Raw genomic sequence first — 19,502 nt, 5'->3', positions numbered from 1 at the left:
CTTCTCTTTCTGTGCCGTGTTGGAATCTTGCTTGCGGTATCGCCCTATTGTTACGTAACGATAGAGAGTAGACGCCGTACGTAATGTTTTTGATGATGGGGATGAGGATGTAGAGGAGGAGAGGTCTGGAGGAAGACGAGGCCATATACAAGACGTCTCATGCACCTGCCGTAGCCCTCACCGCTCCTCCCTGACCCCTATCTTCTGATCAGGAAGTCACAATTCCGTGTTCACTTTTTAACCTCGTGATAGAACGGGACCGAAAGATTCTCGGGGCTTCGTCGAGCCCCTTGAAAGTGACCCCGGAACAACCCTCGACCTGGCCAGCCTCCGACAAGTATGGAACTCCATAGTACTCCCCACAAACAACTATCATGCTGAGTTCCAACGCCTCATCGACACGCCAGAGAACTACATCAGCAGAGGTGCCGCGCTGATGAGGTATGCATCCAGCCGTTCAATTAGATCCTAGAACTGCCACGCTGTGAACACTCCACCCTTAACACTAGCCTTACTGTTGTCGCGGATGTGGGAATCTGTATTCTGCGTAGAACAATAGTTACCTGTACACCTCACCAAAATTTTGCAGTAAACGCACTTTTATCATTAATTTAACCTATAACACACCTATATATAAGGTTCTACACTCTGGTACATACTTCTAGTTACTCTCTTCCTCTTATTTAATTTAGAAAATGGAATTATTTTATTAGAAAGAACATCTCTTTTAGTGACGCTGGGTGGACGCGGGGGCCCCCTATTTTGTCAAAACCACAACATTATTGATTTTCAAGAATCTAAGGAGTGAAAATGCTTCTTGATATGTAAGATATCACGTTCTAGCACCTACCTTTGTTTATTAAACTTATGGCGTGGTAGTGCACGCTTCAAAATTATCCGATTTTTGGTGGCCTTGACACGGTGTATGGGTATGGGAGTCCGCTAGCAGTAGCTTCCTCATCCTCATCAATACAACAGCTTTTGTCTATACATCTTAGCTTGATCCGCTCCCCCTCTGACTGTCGCTCATTGATTACTACGTGCCCCATGACGTCCACACCGCGTCTAACAAAACTGATTCTACGCGGTTGAATCGGTAAAGCTTTGCAACAGAACGAGACAGAGGTAGGTAACAGGATAAAATCACACGAGGTGCCACGCAGCGTCTATCAAAAAAATTCCTCCAACGCGGTTAGATTCGTAAGTGCTTGCAACAAAAGAACCAAACGCGTTACGTCCGCGTAAGACTTACACGTCCAGCAGGTACTCAACACTCCCAAACCCAACCTCCAAAAAGAATCAGCCCTACCCCCTCTCCACTCCTACCCATCTACCGCAACGGATTCATCCCCAACCCACCCCTCCCCACAATCCCCCCTTCCCCGCCCTGCTCCACCCCACTCTCCCTCTTCCTCTCCTCCCTCTCCCTCCTCTCCTCCCTCTCCCTCGCCCACTCCGGCAAATCCCCCGCATTCCTCACGCTCCTCCCCCTCCCCAACCTCGTCGGGCTCGGCGGCGTCACACCCCTCACCTGCTCAATCCGCTGCGACGGGAACCCCGTCGCAACATGCGCGAAGCTCCCCGGTGTTGGCGCCGAGATCTGCAACCCCCCATTCTGCGCAGCCACTGGTTGGTCAGGCCGGTTGGAGTACGCCGACGACGGCGAAGCGGTGGTAGCGCGATCGATGGGCGTCGCGACGCGGTTATGCGTCGTGTACGCCGTGCCCGGCGGCGGTGGGTGTGTGGGGATACAGCTGGGGCTTGCGGGCGGCGCCGCGGGGGTCGTGGGCGGGCTTGGGAGGATCTCTGGCGGGGCGTGTGCCTGTGCGTCTGGGGCCTTGCGCTGGCGGTTGGGTCGGAGGATGCCGAGGTGGAAGCGGGATTTAGTCGAGACGGTGCGGTTGATGGCTGTGGAGGCGCGCGCTGAGCCGGCCGGGGAGGCGTCGGAGTCCGGGAAGGTGGAAGCGAGGGGGGAGGCTTTCAGGGGCTGGCCTTCGAGGGAGGTGAGGAGGGGCGAGGCGGGACGGCGGCGGAGGCGGGGGAAGGGGCGCGCGAAGAGGTCGCGCCAGGCGCTGAACATGGAGACGCGGGCGAGGAGGATGAAGATTTCGATGCCGACGAGCTGGGGTGGGGGTTAGTTTGGGGTCTTTTGCAAGGCTTGTGGAGATGAGTAGGAAGGAGGTGGACGGCGTTTTTGTACTTACAGAAGCTAGGATCAAAGATGCAAGTACGGTTTGTCTGTTGACTGTAAAGCCATGCACATATTCAAGACATTGCTCTTTGTCTCCTTCGCTCAGTATCAAGCAGGTGATCCAGATCCTGACCGGCATGATGTTCGCGGGGTCGTTGAACACTGCTCCGAGCTTCTCGTCCTGGCTCCAGAAGACGATGAAGAAGGAGATGGAGCCGATGATGACAAAGACGCTGACGAGAATATTACGCCATTGCAGCAAGAACAGTGTCTTAACATGTCGCCATGTCTCCACCTTCTCGTTCGCACTGTTGCGGCGTAGTGAACCTTGGGAAATTCTCTCGCGCTCACGTCTCCTGGCTCGAACGAAAATCCAGATACAATAGCCGGTGGTGAGGGTCTGCAGGATGAAGCCTGCTATAGCGAAGCCTACGAGCCAGACCCAGAAACTAGCGATGGCGTTTGGGTGGTTAGGGAGGCAGGTTAGACCCATGCGATAGCTTACGCCTGTTGCGGCCAGGAGAGCAGTCAGGAAGACGGCGGGAAGGAAGATGCCGGCTGCAATGGAGCCCCATTTGAATTTCTGGCCGGGATCTCGGTCCCAGAATATACGGATATGCAGCCAGAGACTGCGGAGGAAGACTGGGATAGTAGTCAGTATCGTGCAGATGACGGTGAGTTGTCAAAATGGTACCCACCCCATATCACCGATCCGAGGCCTCCAATAGCTACAAATGCTCCTGTCCAGGCACAAGAAAGGCTTGAGTGCATGTCGTTGGGGGTGATGTCGTCGTAACACAAGGGTGGATCGTGTCCAGCTGGAATCACAAAGGATAGCTAGTTTATCACGTTAATATATTCTCCTTTAAATATCGGTTTGATTCATCTTACAGATATGAACAACACCGGGAATAGAAGCCCGACGCTGAGATAATGTCTATGGGTCTTTTCTGGAGGTAAAAGCGCGAAAGACAAGAGCAGGAAGAGACATACGACGAGAGAGAGAATGCTAAGGTAGTTCGGAACCTTCAGTTGGGTTTTCCAGTCTGTGAACACTGTCAGTCACTGCCAAGTCCCACACTCAGGATAAAATATACCTGCAGGGTATACCCAGTCCTGGATAGGACAGGGAAAGCAGCAAACCGTGCCATCTTCATTAGCACCAACTCCACAGTATCGGCCCGGTATATCTAATTTATCAGCTTGAAATTCCTGAAAGGACGTCTAGGTGGTGTAACTCACATCCTGAAGAGTTTGAAAATTTAGATTCCTCTAGCAAGGGAGTAGGGCATTTAGGAGGAGCAAATATGTCAGTGCCGTTACCTGTCAGGTTACCTGTCAAGGACATGTTGACGATGTTGTCGTTTTCGGTAACTTGGAGTTTCAGCCGTACTGGAGGAGTCGGAGCGGTTGCGAAACCCTCCCAGAATGCCGGGTAGTTTTACTGGTTGTTTTGCAGTTGACCTAGACAGTCACCGACTCTCATGATAGTTGTGCGCCTTTGTTCTAGCTTTGAGTGATCGACTAGGATTGGTGGTCAATCTAAAGTGAAGGGCCGCCAGCCACCCACGCATTTCCTTTGTACTCCCTGAGCCGGGCTACAAGGAAGCCAGCCACGCGACAGCATACGGACTTCTAGAAGGTCAGTGGAAGACGCCACGAGGGATACCGCCATAATAGAACGGCTTCGCGAATCGGAAGAAAGAATGTGCCTTTGTGCGATGTACCTTGACAAGGCTAGCCGCTCGTACGGAACAAAGAAGCAACCATTCTCGATAATTCCAAGAAACAAACTGTATCCTAGCTGCTACTGTTATCATATGAAGTCATAGATGATCACGTGTGCAAACTTGGAGATCAGTGTCGAATTTTGCTTATCTTATTCCGGACTCGGTGTTGACTTAGTTATCGAAACGCTGCGAATGAGAAGGAGTGTTCCAATCGCACGTAGTGCCGATGCCGAAAGCTTGCCTCCATAATATTACATGTCGATTTTAAAAGCATCGCCACTGTCCGGGTAACCATCTAATGAGGTCGGCAATCGTTGATCCATAGCCTTAAACGCCAGGGACTGGGCAGCCCCTGAAAACTCCTTTGGTAGCAACCATTTGATGATGATGAAAGACGTCTGTAAATGCTGTTCAAACTGGAACTCCAGTGAAGCCAATCTTCAACTTTGCCCTATGCCCATCAAGCGCCTCAGTATTGAACTGGCTCTTCCACTCCTTTTCGCTTTGCTGCGCCACCGCGAGAGCTTGCCGGCATTCCGGGGGCAATTCGGCCAACATGTCTTCACTGACGTCGGGCAAGCCATTGACGCCGGTGTCGTAATAAGCCCCATCTGGTCCAGGAATACCCAAGCCGGTAACAGGAGCCGAAGTAAGATACGTATCTACCACTAGGTAGTTGCGTGATACGATAGGTGGCACAGACGTGAAAATGGTATCGGTCTTGGTTTCAACAGCCTTCTCCAGGCTGACTTCGTGGACGCCGTTTGTGAGCTCTGCCCCTCCGTTCGTAAGATGGCCATTTAGATGCTGCTCGGATGCAGCCGACGGCGTTGCTGGGATCTCCTCCCATTTCGTGTGAGTTGGTTGCGTGATGCCGGGATAGAACATGGCGTTGGTGTGAGCATCATATACGCCGTCTACATTCATGCGTCTGGCAGCAGCGAGTGTAGAGTTGAAACGACTATTGTTGTGTTAGCATGCAAGAGCTTTAAACGATCGCGTATGGCCTACCTTGAAGAGCGTGCATGTTCGAACTGCCAATTGGCTGACGTTATGTTGACTTTACGCTTGCCAGGGACCACCTTTCCCATTGCTGTAGGCACGCTAGGAACTCCGGTGTGGTAAACGCTACTTGCACCATGCCATGCAACATACTGGTTCTTGTTGTAAGGCTCACCAGGGGCCGGCAACATATCATTCGGGTCTGCAAGTTCTCCCTCAACGTCCCCTCTGGCCCGAGCGGCGGTGACATAGTAGTCGTCTGTGATTCTCTTTCCGCCAATGATGATGCGCGCACCAAACTCCCGAAAGACGGATCGAGCGGTGACAACACCAATGGCGCGACCCTTGTAGGAATGTGGAATAATCTCGCGGGCTATTAGATCGCGCTTTTCCGCCTCGTCGATGATAATCTTGTACAGCTGCATGTGCTTAGTGAAGAAGAGGTAGCTGTCCCTGAAACCGGTGCATCGCGCTGGTTCGGTTGACAGCATGTACAGACGGTCCCCTCTTCCAGTGATGGTGAATACTCGAACGCGATAGTCGCGGCCGCCTTGCAGGTTTCCCATCTTGTCGACCTTGGCCTCTCCCTCGGCGTCTTCAGGTAGCGAGACCTCGTCGTCGACGACGTCCATCATATTGCCTTCCTTGTCGATTGGCACGCGCGTGGTGTGTGACGGGCCTCCTCTGGGCCTGCCTCTGACCCCGCCGGTGGAGGGGCGGCCGCGCCGCCGCTTCTGGGGTGTTCCGCCCTCAGAGCCTGGGTCGTTGACATCCTCCAGACCAAGGTCCCATCCGGGTGGCTTGTTTTTGGGGGGACGGCCTAAGCGACGTTTGCGCGGGAACTGCTGCACGACTGGAGGTGAAGAGGGTTCAGACGCGGCAGGAGCTGCATCGGAGTCCTGGGCGGAATTGTCGCCATCTTCTGGCTGGGCAGGAGTTTCGGCGGGCGATTCGGCGGCGTCGGCCATGTCCTCATCGTCGGTCTGTTGTGCAGGGGTCGGGGTGCGCACGGGGGTGCTGCGACGGATTCGAGGGCGGCCGCGGGGTGCCATTTGGCGTGGTGGGGATGCTGGAGGCTTTCGTTCGATCTTCGACACACGTTGTCGACGCGAGGTGAAGTCCAGCGGCAAGGCGCCAGGAAGCGACTTGCGGGCCGTTTAGGCGTGCCTCGCTTAGTCAGCCGATCCTGGCTAAACGGTCACAGTCACGTGCGGCACTGTCTGGCGGAATCTATCACATGCCAGCGGAGTGCGGAGGGCGGCTTGCCCAGGCGGGAGAGAGTTGAGCACAAGAATGCCGCATGCCCATATCTATTCACTGTTGGCACAGAGCAGGAGTAGAGTCGACGGCAAGCTTGATGTCGCACTGCTTGTCAGCTGTCAGACTCGAAGCGGCGCAATGCAGACAGGCCTGACGATGTTGTCTTCATGCTCTCCCAGCAGCCCGGAACGATCTCGATGCACCGCCGTGACGGTTGCAAGTGCCGTCGTTGGCCAGAGCATTCACCGAGAGCGCCCTATATACCACTTTGTGTGACCACGGCTCACTCAGCTCTGCATCACGGATCAGCAGCGAGTGTTGGACGATGACGGCCGGGGCGTACTTGCGGCATGACGGCTCCGGAACGACTCCGTGAACGGAGGTGAGGTGATGGAATAAAAATCACGCCAATATCAAGGTACCAAGGGCAGCGGGAAAGCCCCCGTGGCCTCCCCTCGGCGGCCCAAGGGAACAGCCTGAGGCATGCCGCCGGGCCTCACGCACTCGTGACAGCCGCGTTGAGCGCAGCAACAAGGCTGGACCACGGGTGAGAGGGTATCGGCGGGAGTTGAGCGGGAGAAGATGGTCAGGCAGCGGCGCGAAGCGGTGAAGGGCGCGCAGATGATAGACCCGGCGGACCTCAGTTGGCATTCGCCCTCTGCTGCCTCACTCTCCCTTCCCTGATTCACGACTCAAGACGGTGGTGCCTTCAGCTGGGACCGCGCCGTCCGCCCCGGTTTTTGCCTGCAACTTCACCCTGGGCGCCGAAGAACGGGGCACAGTCGAGCATCGCGGCAGCCGGTTCTGCGCCCGAATCTCTGCGTGCGCATCAGGCTCTGCACTAACACTGCGAGTCGTCCGCAGCCAATGGAGCGCCCAGCGTTAACCACAGTCGGCAAGCATAGTCGGCCCTTGGAGGGCAAGCCGAGTCCTGCGCCGAGCAGAGCGAGCATGACGATACACCCAGGCCCCGAGTCCTCGATGCTCGCCGTCTCCTCCACCAACACCGCAACCTCCACCCTCGACACGACACACGGCGCGCGGCCCAGCTTCACTCTCGCGCGCGACGGACGGCCCTCGCTCGCCCGCCTGCGCAGCACCACGACCACCACCACCTGCGTCTCGACGACCAATTCTGCGCACTTTGCAGCCGCCACTCCAGCTCCTCGCCTGCTGCCCACGTACTGGCTTGGTGCCGCCTTCGCCATGACGGCTCACGGCGGGCCCCCGGGCGAGCTGCTGCACCAGCACCTGTCCTCACGGTAAGCCTGCGTCTGCTGCTCAACTCGTTTCCTGTGTCCAGTGCTGGCTGCGAGGCGCGGGAGAGGGGATCCAGCTGCAGAGACTGCCATGTTCGCTTGTGGCCGACCGCCGAAATCTCAAATCGCAGTCTGCACTTACGAGGGTCATCCGATTCAAGCGTTACACACGCCTTGAAATAGATGCTCCGGCCGCCTCTCCCTCGCCCGCAGTCGCATGCGCATATCCTCCCCCCCTTTCTCTCGCCATGTTTTTTGCTAACTTCCTCGCCCCGCATAGAGCCAACGACGATGAAGCGCACGACCAGATCGGCTCCAACGGCTCGACGCCCCCTGGTGCGGCGACACCGCGCCCGGACTTGACCGACAAACGACTGCCAGGCATACTTCACAGTTACTTTGGTCAGGTTCGTGAATCTCTACGTCCCCGTGTGCAATCTGTCGACAGCCCCTCCCCCGCACTGCCCACCCCCCGTCCAGAGGGAGCACAAGCTGGTGCCGCCCGCCAGGAGCATCAGGAGGACCGCACTGGGGAGAGTGATGCACTGCCGACGGCGCCATGTTCGCCGTCGGGAGCTCTGAGCGGCGATGACGAATCTCCGCCACTGCTCCCTCACGAGCGCTTGGACAATGCCCTCCCGCACCCCTCCTGCCACCACATCTCCTTCTCCTACCCGACCCCTCCGACATCCTCTTCGTCCTCAATGCGCAAAGGCAGCAAAGACGAGCACCCTTTCTCCTCTGTCGTTGCGTCTCCTGCTGTGGTGTCCTCGACACAGAGCTTGATTAGCACCGACTCTCCCCTGCCCAGATCCCGCAGGCATACCTTAGCTGTTGCCAGCCCCCTCTCAACCATCGTCACGACACTACCTTTCCCTACTGCACACATTTCGAACCCTGCCTGCTGCTTGCCCTCGACCACCCCCTCCAGCCCCATCGTTGCTTCACTTTCTGCATCGCGTCCCGCTTCACGGCGTTCGTCGGCTTCAAAGTCGAATGGAAGAGTCACGAAGCTAACTGATGGCGAGGATTCGCCGCGGCGCAATCAGGCCACCCCTCCACAAACCCCGAGAACTCGTTCGCAAGAAGGAAAGGTCTCTGCTCCTTCCACTCTATCTCAACCACCGCAATCGGCAGCCAAGGCCAAGGCCAAACCGAAGGAACGAAACGCTGCAGCTGTTGGGCCGCCAAAAGGAAAACTTTCCGTCTCAATTTCCGAAGGACGGGGCTTGCGTCCCAGCGTGGATCCTTACGTCGTGTGTCAGTTTCAGTGGGCCGAGTATATCTCGGAGGGACCGAGGAGAGATGGCGCATCCAAGAAGAACAATGCGCCAGGTGGAGTTGCCATTAAGCGTACCGACAGCGATATGGGCCGGCCCATGGCGATACCTATGAGGAGCAGGCAGAGCAGCAATAGCGGAACCAGCTCCGATCCGAAGGAAAACGGCGGGCTTCAGGAAACCACCGATCCAAAGTGGGAGCATGACACAATATTGTAAGATGATACTAAAAGACTTAACTGACAGCTACTAATTATGATAGTGATGTTGTCGGCGACCACTCTGAGATTGACATCTCTGTCTATGACCGCAGCAACGGAGAGGCTTTCCTTGGCCACATTAGATTCTGCCCAAACTTGGTGGAGTACGAGCACCCATACGACCGATGGTTTACCCTTGAGCCACGAGAGGGCGAGGAAGACTACGTTTCAGGCGAAATTCATCTTCGAATCAACTTCCACAAAACCGATAAGAAGCACTACGGACCAGAAGATTTCGAAATCCTCAAATTGATCGGAAAGGGCACTTTCGGCCAGGTCTTCCAAGTACGGAAGAGAGACACGCGACGTATATATGCCATGAAGGTTCTCTCCAAGAAGGTCATAGTGCAGAAGAAGGAGGTCGCGCATACTCTGGGCGAACGCAACATTCTGGTCCGAACCGCCATGACCGAGTCACCGTTCATCGTAGGACTAAAATTCTCTTTCCAAACACCCACGGATCTATACCTTGTGACAGATTACATGTCGGGCGGGGAGCTCTTCTGGCATCTCCAGAGAGAGGGACGTTTCCACGAGGCGCGCGCCAAGTTTTACATCGCAGAACTCATCCTAGCTCTACAGCATCTCCACAATCACAACATTGTGTACCGCGATCTCAAACCGGAGAATATTTTATTAGATGCTAAGGGCCATATCGCACTCTGCGACTTTGGTCTGTCAAAAGCAAACCTCGGCGAGAATGCGACAACGAACACGTTCTGTGGCACTACAGAATATCTAGCCCCAGAGGTCTTGCTCGACGAGCATGGATACACAAAAATGGTCGATTTTTGGTCTCTCGGCGTGTTGGTGTTTGAGATGTGCTGCGGTTGGAGTCCGTTCTACGCCGAAGACACGCAACAGATGTACAAGAACATCGCCTTTGGCAAAGTCAGATTCCCGAGAGACGCACTCAGCACTGAAGGCAGGAACTTCGTCAAGGGTCTTCTCAACCGCAACCCAAAGCACCGATTGGGCGCAACTCGTGACGCGGAGGAACTCAAGGCCCACCCGTTCTTCGCCGATATCGACTGGGATGCGCTTACCAAGAAAAACGTAGTTCCGCCATTCAAGCCGAAACTCAAATCGGAGCTTGACGTATCCAACTTCGACCCGGAGTTTACCAATGCTCTGAACGGCAATGGTTCTCTCAACGCCCGCGCCGCGGCACTTGCGTCCGGGATCAACCCCGCTTCCACTCCTCTCTCGCCAACGATGCAAGCCAACTTTGCGGGCTTCACATTTGTTGACGAAAGCGCCATGGATCAGCAGTTCCGCAGTCGCGATCACGAGCTCGAACGTATGGATGAAGACGAAAATGACGAGGATGCTGACTGGGAGAGGTCGTTCAGTAAAGGGGACCGGATGAGCGGCATCATTCCAAGCAGCGATCATGACGATACCATCTTCAATCACGGAAATTTCGATGTCTAATGAGTACATACTTGTATTCTGCGTGGCCATTTACGCGCTTCATTCGTTTCCTCCGTCGTAATTCTGGCGTTATCGCGCCTACAAAAGTTTTTCGGGAATTTGAATCGTCTTGATGACGCGAGTAAATCCATTCCTCGACACCGAGGAGCTTTCATTAGGTTTGAATTTTTCTCCCTGGATACCCATGGTCATAGCCATTGAAGCAATCCCGGAAAGAGGGGATTGGGAGCGGCGATAATGATGGGGAAGCTTTCAATCTGCCTTCGAACCTATCATACGGGATAGCCCCATGTTACGGATCCGAAGAGGATGTAAATCTTGAACCGTGGTCTGTTGCCAAGCGGTCAAATGGTTTCCGCTGTTGCATTACGAGAGCATCCACGAGCATTCACTCGCTGTTCACATCGGTTTTAGCGAGCACCAAACGAATCAGTCAGCACAGTTCCATTTTGGGTTTCCGGTGAAGGTGGACTACGTCATCGTACGCTGGGGCGTTCTTGGGTTCCCCTTCTTTCTTGCTTTGCTTGCACTTGCATTGCGTGGACGGGTCGTCGGATGCATGATAATTTCCTTTTTGCTCCCAACCATCATGGTGCGCTTTGTTCATGTCTCTCTTTTCTTTTGGTCCGGTGGCTTGCATTTGGCATTTATATACACATCACGAACGAACCGAACGAACCGAACGAATGTCGTTACGTTGAATTGAGTGGGGTTTCAAATGGGCTAGGGATGGATGGGAGCTAAATCGGCGGAGGTGACTCTGTATATACGGTCTTGAAACGCCAATACTATTGCTTCGTCGTGCTGCTTGCTGCAGGTCACCAGTGCACAAACGTTCGTCTACACTGCATGAGGTGTTGTGAGACATTAATATCAAGCATGACGGCAGATTTGCGTCAGAGATGTGATGGAGACCGGATTCATATCATCGTATTCTCAAAGCCAATGCATGGGGTGGTGTCTCGAAATCAAGATCGTGCGAACATGCGGAGAAGAGATCGGGATTTCCATATCCGGAACAGCCGACCTTTGGAGCTTGTACTCCAGCTCCAGCTCCAGCTCCGCATTTTGGATCGACTACAGCTGCTCTCTATACTCATTTACTACCCTTGTAGCTACAGGGTCGAAGCACGCAATTGACATTCTGCCTAGGCTCGTCAACACAAAAGCCGGTCCTCAGCAGTCTCCATCATGTCGACGACGCGACCTCGGCAACAGGCAACCCTCGGCGAAGCTTGAGAGCTTACGATCAAGCCCACCCCCGGATCATGTTTCCCCGCAATTTGTGCATCTTTCTTAAATCGCTCTACAGTGCTTCCTTTGCGCGCTTTTCTTGAAGCTCGTGTAGTGTGAATCTTTAATCAGTCCTTTTATTTGTCTACCGTGTCCAAATCGCAAAAATGAGCGGTCCAGGCGTCGGCTTCGAATTCCCCACATTCGAGGTGACATGGCTGAAGCGCGACGTGCTGCTCTTCGCAGCGAGCATTGGGTGTACAGCCGACGAGCTGCATTTCCTATACGTGCGTCCCCATACTTCGTAGAGCTCCCCTATTCTCCCATCCCTGCAGTCACATCCACAGGAATCATCGCCACGAAAACGCTCCAAAGCCTTAATTATCCTATGAGCCCGCTCAATTCCTCAAACCCAGACGGAAAAGCCTTGCGCTGACTGACGGATGGATTGGATATAGGAGCTCCACCCGTCCTTCGCCCCCTTCCCAACCTACCCCATCCTGCTGCCGTTCAAGCACACCGACGCCGACGTCATCGACTTCTACGCGCGCTCCAACGCCGTGCCCATCGCCGGCGTGCCGAAGCTGGACACGCGCAACGTGCTCGACGGCGAGCGCAAGCTGCAGTTCCTGAAGCCGCTCCCGACCAGCTCCGCGGGGAGGAAGTTCGAGATCAGGAGTAAAGTGCTGGGCGTGTACGATAAGGGCAAGCCCGGGACGGTGGTGGAGACGGAGCAGCTGCTAGTCGAGAAAGCAAGCGGGGAGGTGTATAGCAGGGCGGTGGGGAGCGCGTTTTATGTAGGCGCGGGGGGATGGGGTGGGCCGAAGGGTGAGTTGGCGGTCTCGTACTCAGTGTTTCTCTCCCTCACTCCATCACCCTATCACTTCAATGGGCAGATAAAGAGAAGCGAAAGCGAAAGGAGAAACGAGAGGCAGAACAGCGCTCCAGCCCTTCCGAGTATCCCTCAAAAAACACCCCGCTAACACCACCACCACCACCCCCTTGCAGGCCCCAAAACAGTCAACTACCCCCCACCCGCCGGCAAGACGCCCGACGCCACGTCCGTCACCCAAACCACCCACGAAACCGCCCTCCTCTACCGCCTCAACGGCGACTACAACCCCCTCCACGCGACCCCCGAGCCCGGCCGCAAAATGGGCTTCGGCGGCCCCATCATCCACGGCCTCTTCTCCTGGAACGCCACCGCCCACGCCGTGCTGCAGGCCTTTGGCGGCAGCAACCCGGCCAACATCCGCGAGTTCCAGGCGCGGTTCGCGAGCCCCGTGAAGCCGGGCGATAAGTTGGTGGTGGAGATGTGGATTGTGGGGGATGCGGTGGGCGAGAGCAATGTGGTGGGGGAAGGGGAGGGGGAGAAGGGGTGGAAGGAGGTGAGGTTTATTACGCGGGTGGAGGGGGGGAAGGTGTGTTTGAGTAATGGGCGGGCGATTGTGAGGAATGTGAGCGGGAAAGGGGGGAAGAGTAAGTTGTAGATGGGATAGGTGGGTTTAAGGGGGGTGGGAAGTTGAGAGAGGATTGTATGGGGGATGCTTGTAGACGTACTATGAGTGTTCGATTGGTTCGCGGTGAAGGAAGGACGTCGTCCAGTTTTATTAATGGAGATACTAGAGACGTTGATACGTTCGCCTCAAGCAAGCATTGGGATGTTCTAGGTGTCAATGCCGAAGGTCTGATGTCCAGTCCCAGTCAGTTCGCATCGCGCAGCAAAAGATTCAACGATTCGATGTGCTCCTGACTGTTGCCAGAAGGCTCCGATGCCTAAGGCCTGAAATAGGGCGTTAGTCAAAAAGATCGTAAGTAGGGTCCAGATCGTATGGTAGCGAGTTCGCTTCACCACTTCAGCGAACTTGACAAAATAAGCTCACTTGGTTACTGAAATCTGTTCTCTGGACTCCATACATTTCCATGCCCTCTGAGAAGAGTAATTACTGAGTTAGGTAATTGATTTCTTGGCATTACGTTCATGTCCAGGTGTCGATGGTCTGATATTGAAGCGCCTTATCATAGATGATGTGGATTGGTAGACACATCTTTGTAGTCATGCTCCTGGAAACTTCGCTCTGAAGCCATACGCCGTCCTAGACGTCAACTACCACAACCTCTTGACTTCCCTTCTGCCCAACATTGGGGGGAAACGGCCATAACAACGCCGCTCTCTCTTCGTCCTCCGCATTTCCCTTGCTCCCCTCAATCCACGTATCATACATCTCCTTGTGCCTACCCTCCGCCATCTCCCAGTGCTCAGCAGCCACCCAGCCATCATAAGTCGCCCCTAGGTAATTCTCACACTTTGTTACGAGGCTCTGCCGCGCTTCGAAATCCTCGTACTCCTTCCTATGCTCAGCAAGCTCCTCAGGTGTGGGTTGATACGGACATTCGTCCGGTAGCCCAAGCTCTTTCCAGCGTTTTGAGAGCTCGATGAGTTCCTGTCGCAAGCCCGCCGCACTATACACCCATCCTCCGTCGCAATATCGAAACACCCGGAGAAGGGCCTCATCCATCACGCGCGAAGCATGGACCTTCGGGACCATGACTAGCATAGTCTCGAAAATCTTCACGCAGGTCGAGATGTCCTTCTCGAGTAACTTTAGGGCAACCTCGTCTGTGATGTTCTCGACCAAGTTTTTTTCATCAACCTTCGCGTTATCGCTGTTCATCCGCTTCCCTAAGAACGCCGCACCTGGGTGATAGGCGAAGTCTGGTCTCTGGTCGGCGTAGACGAAGGTGGGCTCGATGCTGGTTGACTGCCAGTCGATGATGGCGGTGATGGAGGTCGGGTCTTCATCTGAAACGAACACGTTCCTGCTGTGGAAGTCTGGATGGATCAGAGTTGGTGACGCCACGTCTTGAATGAGTGGCGTCGTAGCCAGCGCCTTGAGAATTTGGTCACTGAGAACCAGTAACCGCCGATGCTCTTGTACGGAGCCGCGATACGGAAGCGTGGCTCCTTTTGGATCAGCGTTTGGAATCCGGGAAAAGCCTACACCGATCAGGCCAGTGGAGAAGGCGTCGAGATCAGTCCCTGCAAATAACGTCAATATTGCAAACTGGTTTGCTATTGGATACTTACAAGGTCCTTGATTGGCAGGTCTTTCCTCATAGAACCTCTTTTCTCCAATATTGCAATCCCAATAGCTCCGACCGCAGTGAGGGCCTATGCAGAAGCCATCTGCAAACTTGGTCCTCAGCTTAGAGTCAACTGGAGCATCTGAGAAATATAGGCTCCCGAATGCTGGGAATGGCAGCCTCGCCATGTCGACAATCATCTGTGCGAGGTTCTTGACGCATTGCGCGTGTTGACGAGGAGTCATAAATGGCCATTTTTTGAGCAATAGAACACCTGGGGCGTGCTCCATAATGATGTACTCAGTGCCGGTGGGATTGCTGTCGTCATCACTCCAGTCGAGGATCTCGGGAATGGGGATCTTTGTAGAGGATTGAACTGCAAACATTATTAACTACGATCAGTACAGAAGTAGCATGATACTCACTATAACGGATGGTCGCAACTTCCGAGTTAGTTGTCAATCGTCGAGGGCCGGCGACGCGGAAAGGTATTCGAGCTACAACTTTCTTGTCGTTGTCAAGGTGCATAATGAAGGCCCGGTTGAAGAGGCCCTCCGCTTTTTCCCATTGGACTACCTTGCTAGCATCAGGACAAGAAGCTACGGCCCTCTCGCACAATTTTAAAAAGTCGAAGTTGATAAGACGTGCCTGGTGCTGCACGTCGTCCCGGCTGAGCCAATGGCCAGCGGTGTATTGGTAGGGATCATCTTCTTCATTGTGAGATTATTTCGGAATAAAGGGTCTTTGAAGTACTCACGATCTTCATTGCCATCGGTTCTCTTGAGTGAAGCCGAGTGTCGAGGGGTTTTGAGCTTGCGGCTAGAGCTTCCAATGCTCTTGGTACCACTACGCGCACTGACGGGAAGAGTAGGCTGTGTCTTCCACCTCAGTCCGGGCGGCCAGCACCGGCGAATCCACCGCAGCATCGCGGTGGTAAGAAATTCTGTGTGGTGGAGTTGAGAAAGGAATTTCATCGTTGGTGATGTTTTGAGGAGTAATAGATGTCAAGACCGGGAATACTAGTGGACGCACTGTCCAGCGGATGGTCGTGCGGCATATCATTGGCCAGCGCATTGAGCGGCCAGCAACGGCAGCCAACACAGAACACTTCACAGGGCGAAGTGAGGAGCTTCTATATCTGTAGTTACGATTCGAGTAGATTGGCACAAGACAAAGATCCAGCACTTGAAGCATCACTAATCTTGGCTCACTAAGTCTGAGACAGCATCAAGAAGCCAATAAGTCACTCTCTCCGCCTCGCGAAGGCCTTCAGAGGTAGCGGTCATACCTCCAAATTCTTTTCAACTGCTAAAAGATATGGAGGGCGTTGTCCAGTGTTTCCAATATCCAAGCCAAGTTCTGAGAGGCTACCAACGAGCAGCTACATCGATCGACCCTTCGCAATTGCCGGCAGTGCCCCTGTACACCAACCTACATCGAAAAACACAAGACTCTGACGCCCAGTCCTTATCATCTAGCGACACTGATATCATGGCCCGCTGGACAGTCAAGAAGGCCGTAGATGGATTGGCGAGCACATACAATCTGGTCCAAAGGTTCCTGGGAGCTAGTGTCCCCGGAAGACGCATCGTTCCCCGACAGAACGAGAAAAACGACGGGCAAGTCCAAGTAAGGCTCGATACGGGAGAAAAGGTGGATGGCAGATTCCTTACGATCTACCTGCAAGCCAACAAACAGGCTTCGGCCTCTACGCTCCTGAAGTTCATCAAGAAATACGGCACTCATGAAAACTTGGCCGTTGGCAAGTTCGATACCAAGGCTGAGGATCTCGACGCAGAGGTGGAGAGAGTCTGTAATGACATGGTAGAGCAGGCTGAGAAGAAGCTTTGATATACCCAGCTTACCTACAGCACTTACCTCGACGCTGGTAACGTCGGGGTGCCTCTAACTCATCGACTAGACTTCCAAACATCACAAGATACCCAACCAATTTTCCTTTCATCCACACTTACCAACTAAGTAAGTTTTATTACTGCGCAAATCTAGAGCTCTCTCTAGAGGACACCCGATAATAGACTATCTCCTTAATCATATTCCCTTGCCTTTATGTAATGGTGAAGTCCGTCAAAGTGATGCCAAGAAATCTCCTTCCCAACTTAGTAATAACTTCTCGATTTGAACATGGCAAGAAAAGTGTTGAGCATAGAGGTTTACATCGCGCAGCAAAAAAGTCAACGATTCGAAGTGCCCCTGACAGTGCCAGAAGGCTCTAAATTTTCGATGCCTAAGGCCCGAAATAGGGCGTTAGTCAAAAAGATCGTAGGTAAGGTCCAGATCGCATGGTAGAGAATTCGCTTCACCACCTTAGCGAACTTGACCAATCGAAGCGAACTTGGTTACTCCTTCGAAACAAGAAGTTACCGAATTAGGTAATTAATATCCTGGTACCAATTTTCATGCCTAGGTCTCGACGGCCTGATATCCGTCGTTTTCTTCTCCTTTATTTGAATACTCCGCTCAATTTACTCGTAGTCAAACGCCTTCTCATGGGACATATGGTCTAATAAACGAAATTCTGTACAACTCGCTCGAAAACCACATGCCGTCCTTAACATGAAATATCGCGACCCTAACTTCCATTCTGCTCGCCATCAGGAGGGAATGGCCACAACAACCTCGCCCATTCCTCATCCTCCTTCCCCCCCTTTCCCCCCTCCATCCACATCCGATACATCTCCTCATGCCTCCCAGTCCTCTGCAGCCACCCACCCATCAGAATCACACCCCGTGAGCCCCCTTATCCCCAGCCTCAGCCTCTCAGCCTCCTTAAAGTCCTCATACTGCTTCGCATGCTCAGCAAGCTCCTCCTCAGTCGGCTGATACGGACAATCCCCCGGCAGCCCAAGCTCCTCCCAGCGTCCCGACAGCTCAATCATCTCCTGCCGCAACGCCGCCGCGCTATCCCTCCACGACCCGTCACAGTACCGAATAAAGCGTAAAACCGGCTGGTCGCCCATCACCCGCGCTTCGTGGAACTTCTGCACGAACCCGAGCATCATCACCTCGAAGATCTTGATGCAGCGCTCCACGTCGTTCTCCTGCCGCTTGCGGGCCGCTTCTTCCTCGCGGGTCTCGGGGGTCTCTTCTGCGTCGTCGCGGTTGAGCAGCTTTTTCATGGCTGGCTGGTCTTTGAGCGGGTTGTCGGCATAGTCTGGGATGTAGTCGGCGTAGGCGAAGAGCGGTTCGATGCTGGTGGATTGCCAGTCGATGATGGCAGTGATGGAGGTGGGGTCGTCGTCGGATACGTAGAGATTGCGCATATGAAGATCGGGGTGGAGGAGGGTTGGGGAGGCTAGGTTCTCAATTGTGGGCGTTTTGATCAGCGCTTTGAGGATGGCTCGACTGTGGTCTAGGAGACGGCGATGCTCTTGCACGGAGCCACGGTACGGTAGTCTGGTCTCTGTTGGGTCGGCCTTCGGAATCCGCGAGAATCCTACGTCGATCAGAGCAGCGCTGTAGGCTTCCAAATCAGCCCCTGAGGAGGAAGTCAGTCCTGTAAATGATGTAATGATTTAGCACTTACAAGGTCCTTGATTCGGAGGCCTCTCCTTATAGAAGCGAGCCTCGCTGGCGTTGCGATCCCAGTAGGTCCGCCCGCAATGCGGTCCGATACAGAATCCTTCCGCGAATTCGATTCTCGACGCATAATCAATCGGAGCGTTCGCAAAGTACAGACTTCCAAATGCCGGAAATGGCAGCCTCACCATCTCAATGACCATCTCGGCCAGGTGCTCGACACACGTCAAGTGCTGCAGTGGGGTCATATACGGCCATTTCTGTGCCAACTGGACACCGGGAACATGCTCCATAATGATGTATTCAGTACCAGTAAGGTTAGAGTCGTCATCACTCCAGTCCAGGACTTTGGGTACGGGGATTTTTGTGAAAGAGCGGACTATGTATAGCGTTAGGTTCAGGCCAGGGTAATTACAAGTTTGTACTCACTATAGCTTATCGTTGCCACCTCAGAATGTGTTGTCAATCGTCGAGGTCCGGCAACGCGGAAAGGTATACGAGCTACGACCTTCTTGTCGTTGTCAAGGTGCATGATGAAAGCCCTATTGAAGCCTCCCTCTAGCTTGTCATACCGGACGACACTGCCTGCGCCAGGAAAAACAGCAACAGCCTTTTCGCATAGTGCTGAGAAATTGAAGTCGATTGAGCGTGCTTGACGCTGCAATTGGGTGCGGTGGAGCCAATACCCGGCGGTATATTGATGAGGATCCGATTCTTTGGAAATTAGATCCTGCTCCTGCAATCTATTCGTGTTTGACTTTTGTTGCTTGTCGATGTCAGAGAAATGGCGGCGCCGCGGAAAAAGTGCTTTCTGAACAGCTTCGGATTGGCGAATTGAACTCCCAATGCGCAGTTGAGAGCTATCCGTACCAATCGGTAGAGTTGGTCGTGTCTTCTTCGCCAGCGCTGGCTGCCACAGATTACAGAGCCACCCCAGCATTGTGAAAGTACGAGATACTATAAGTCGTGGTGCAGGAGAGAAGCCTCATGGTTAGTGCTGATATGTTAATGGAGTTGAAATAAATAGTTTGTTGGCGAAAAGTGAAGGAGGTCGGGTAGCACTAAGAAAGCACCGGCCACATTATAGTCACGCGCCTTGTGATTGGCCAACAACCATCTACCTGCCAGCGAACGAAGCCGCCTCTGGCTGTGTGATAGACTTCACAAGTTCAAGCTGGCCGAGGGGTACTTCTAGAGTACGGAATGCAGGCCTTGAACAAAAACATAATCCA

General features: G+C 53.9%; 7 protein-coding genes across 7 annotated transcripts; 3 read left to right on the top strand and 4 right to left on the bottom strand.

The window, feature by feature from the left end:
- Positions 1-1,330: 1,330 nt before the first annotated feature.
- On the bottom strand, positions 1,331-3,539 carry BDZ99DRAFT_567481 (uncharacterized protein; the record flags this gene model as incomplete). The annotated part of the gene is made up of 6 exons (XM_033727690.1): positions 1,331-2,122; positions 2,205-2,833; positions 2,890-3,028; positions 3,083-3,237; positions 3,289-3,381; positions 3,434-3,539. 6 exons carry the CDS (start codon positions 3,537-3,539, stop codon positions 1,331-1,333), a joined length of 1,914 nt encoding a protein of 637 aa, XP_033580698.1.
- A 793-nt stretch (positions 3,540-4,332) lies between these two features.
- Positions 4,333-5,975, bottom strand: BDZ99DRAFT_472899 (uncharacterized protein; the record flags this gene model as incomplete). Its single annotated transcript, XM_033721798.1, has 2 exons — positions 4,333-4,882; positions 4,933-5,975. 2 exons carry the CDS (start codon positions 5,973-5,975, stop codon positions 4,333-4,335), a joined length of 1,593 nt encoding a protein of 530 aa, XP_033580697.1.
- A 1,595-nt stretch (positions 5,976-7,570) lies between these two features.
- Positions 7,571-10,745, top strand: BDZ99DRAFT_223744 (Pkinase-domain-containing protein). Its single transcript, XM_033713452.1, has 2 exons — positions 7,571-8,937; positions 8,985-10,745. The coding sequence occupies exons 1-2, from the start codon at positions 7,691-7,693 to the stop codon at positions 10,414-10,416; spliced, it is 2,679 nt and encodes an 892-aa protein (XP_033580696.1). The 5' UTR covers positions 7,571-7,690; the 3' UTR covers positions 10,417-10,745.
- Positions 10,746-11,707: 962 nt separating this feature from the next.
- On the top strand, positions 11,708-13,139 carry BDZ99DRAFT_436171 (Thioesterase/thiol ester dehydrase-isomerase; the record flags this gene model as incomplete). The annotated part of the gene is made up of 3 exons (XM_033717525.1): positions 11,708-11,936; positions 12,108-12,477; positions 12,658-13,139. Exons 1-3 carry the CDS (start codon positions 11,817-11,819, stop codon positions 13,137-13,139), a joined length of 972 nt encoding a protein of 323 aa, XP_033580695.1. The 5' UTR covers positions 11,708-11,816.
- A 435-nt stretch (positions 13,140-13,574) lies between these two features.
- Positions 13,575-14,986, bottom strand: BDZ99DRAFT_459498 (uncharacterized protein). The gene is made up of 2 exons (XM_033719177.1): positions 14,738-14,986; positions 13,575-14,689 (listed from the first exon to the last, which is right to left on the bottom strand). Exons 1-2 carry the CDS (start codon positions 14,976-14,978, stop codon positions 13,746-13,748), a joined length of 1,185 nt encoding a protein of 394 aa, XP_033580694.1. The 5' UTR covers positions 14,979-14,986; the 3' UTR covers positions 13,575-13,745.
- A 1,064-nt stretch (positions 14,987-16,050) lies between these two features.
- BDZ99DRAFT_553600 (uncharacterized protein) lies at positions 16,051-16,619 on the top strand (the record flags this gene model as incomplete). The annotated part of the gene is made up of 1 exon (XM_033727100.1): positions 16,051-16,619. The coding sequence occupies one exon, from the start codon at positions 16,051-16,053 to the stop codon at positions 16,582-16,584; it is 534 nt and encodes a 177-aa protein (XP_033580693.1). The 3' UTR covers positions 16,585-16,619.
- Positions 16,620-17,432: 813 nt separating this feature from the next.
- On the bottom strand, positions 17,433-19,210 carry BDZ99DRAFT_567476 (uncharacterized protein; the record flags this gene model as incomplete). The annotated part of the gene is made up of 3 exons (XM_033727689.1): positions 17,433-18,229; positions 18,278-18,649; positions 18,700-19,210. The coding sequence occupies 3 exons, from the start codon at positions 19,208-19,210 to the stop codon at positions 17,433-17,435; spliced, it is 1,680 nt and encodes a 559-aa protein (XP_033580692.1).
- Positions 19,211-19,502: the final 292 nt, after the last annotated feature.

The sequence above is a fragment of the Mytilinidion resinicola genome (assembly GCF_010093595.1).
Source record: "Mytilinidion resinicola strain CBS 304.34 unplaced genomic scaffold BDZ99scaffold_4, whole genome shotgun sequence".
Taxonomy (NCBI): Eukaryota; Fungi; Ascomycota; class Dothideomycetes; order Mytilinidiales; family Mytilinidiaceae; genus Mytilinidion; species Mytilinidion resinicola.
Note: the sequence above shows the minus strand (reverse complement) of the source record. Positions and strands in the feature narration are given on the sequence as shown.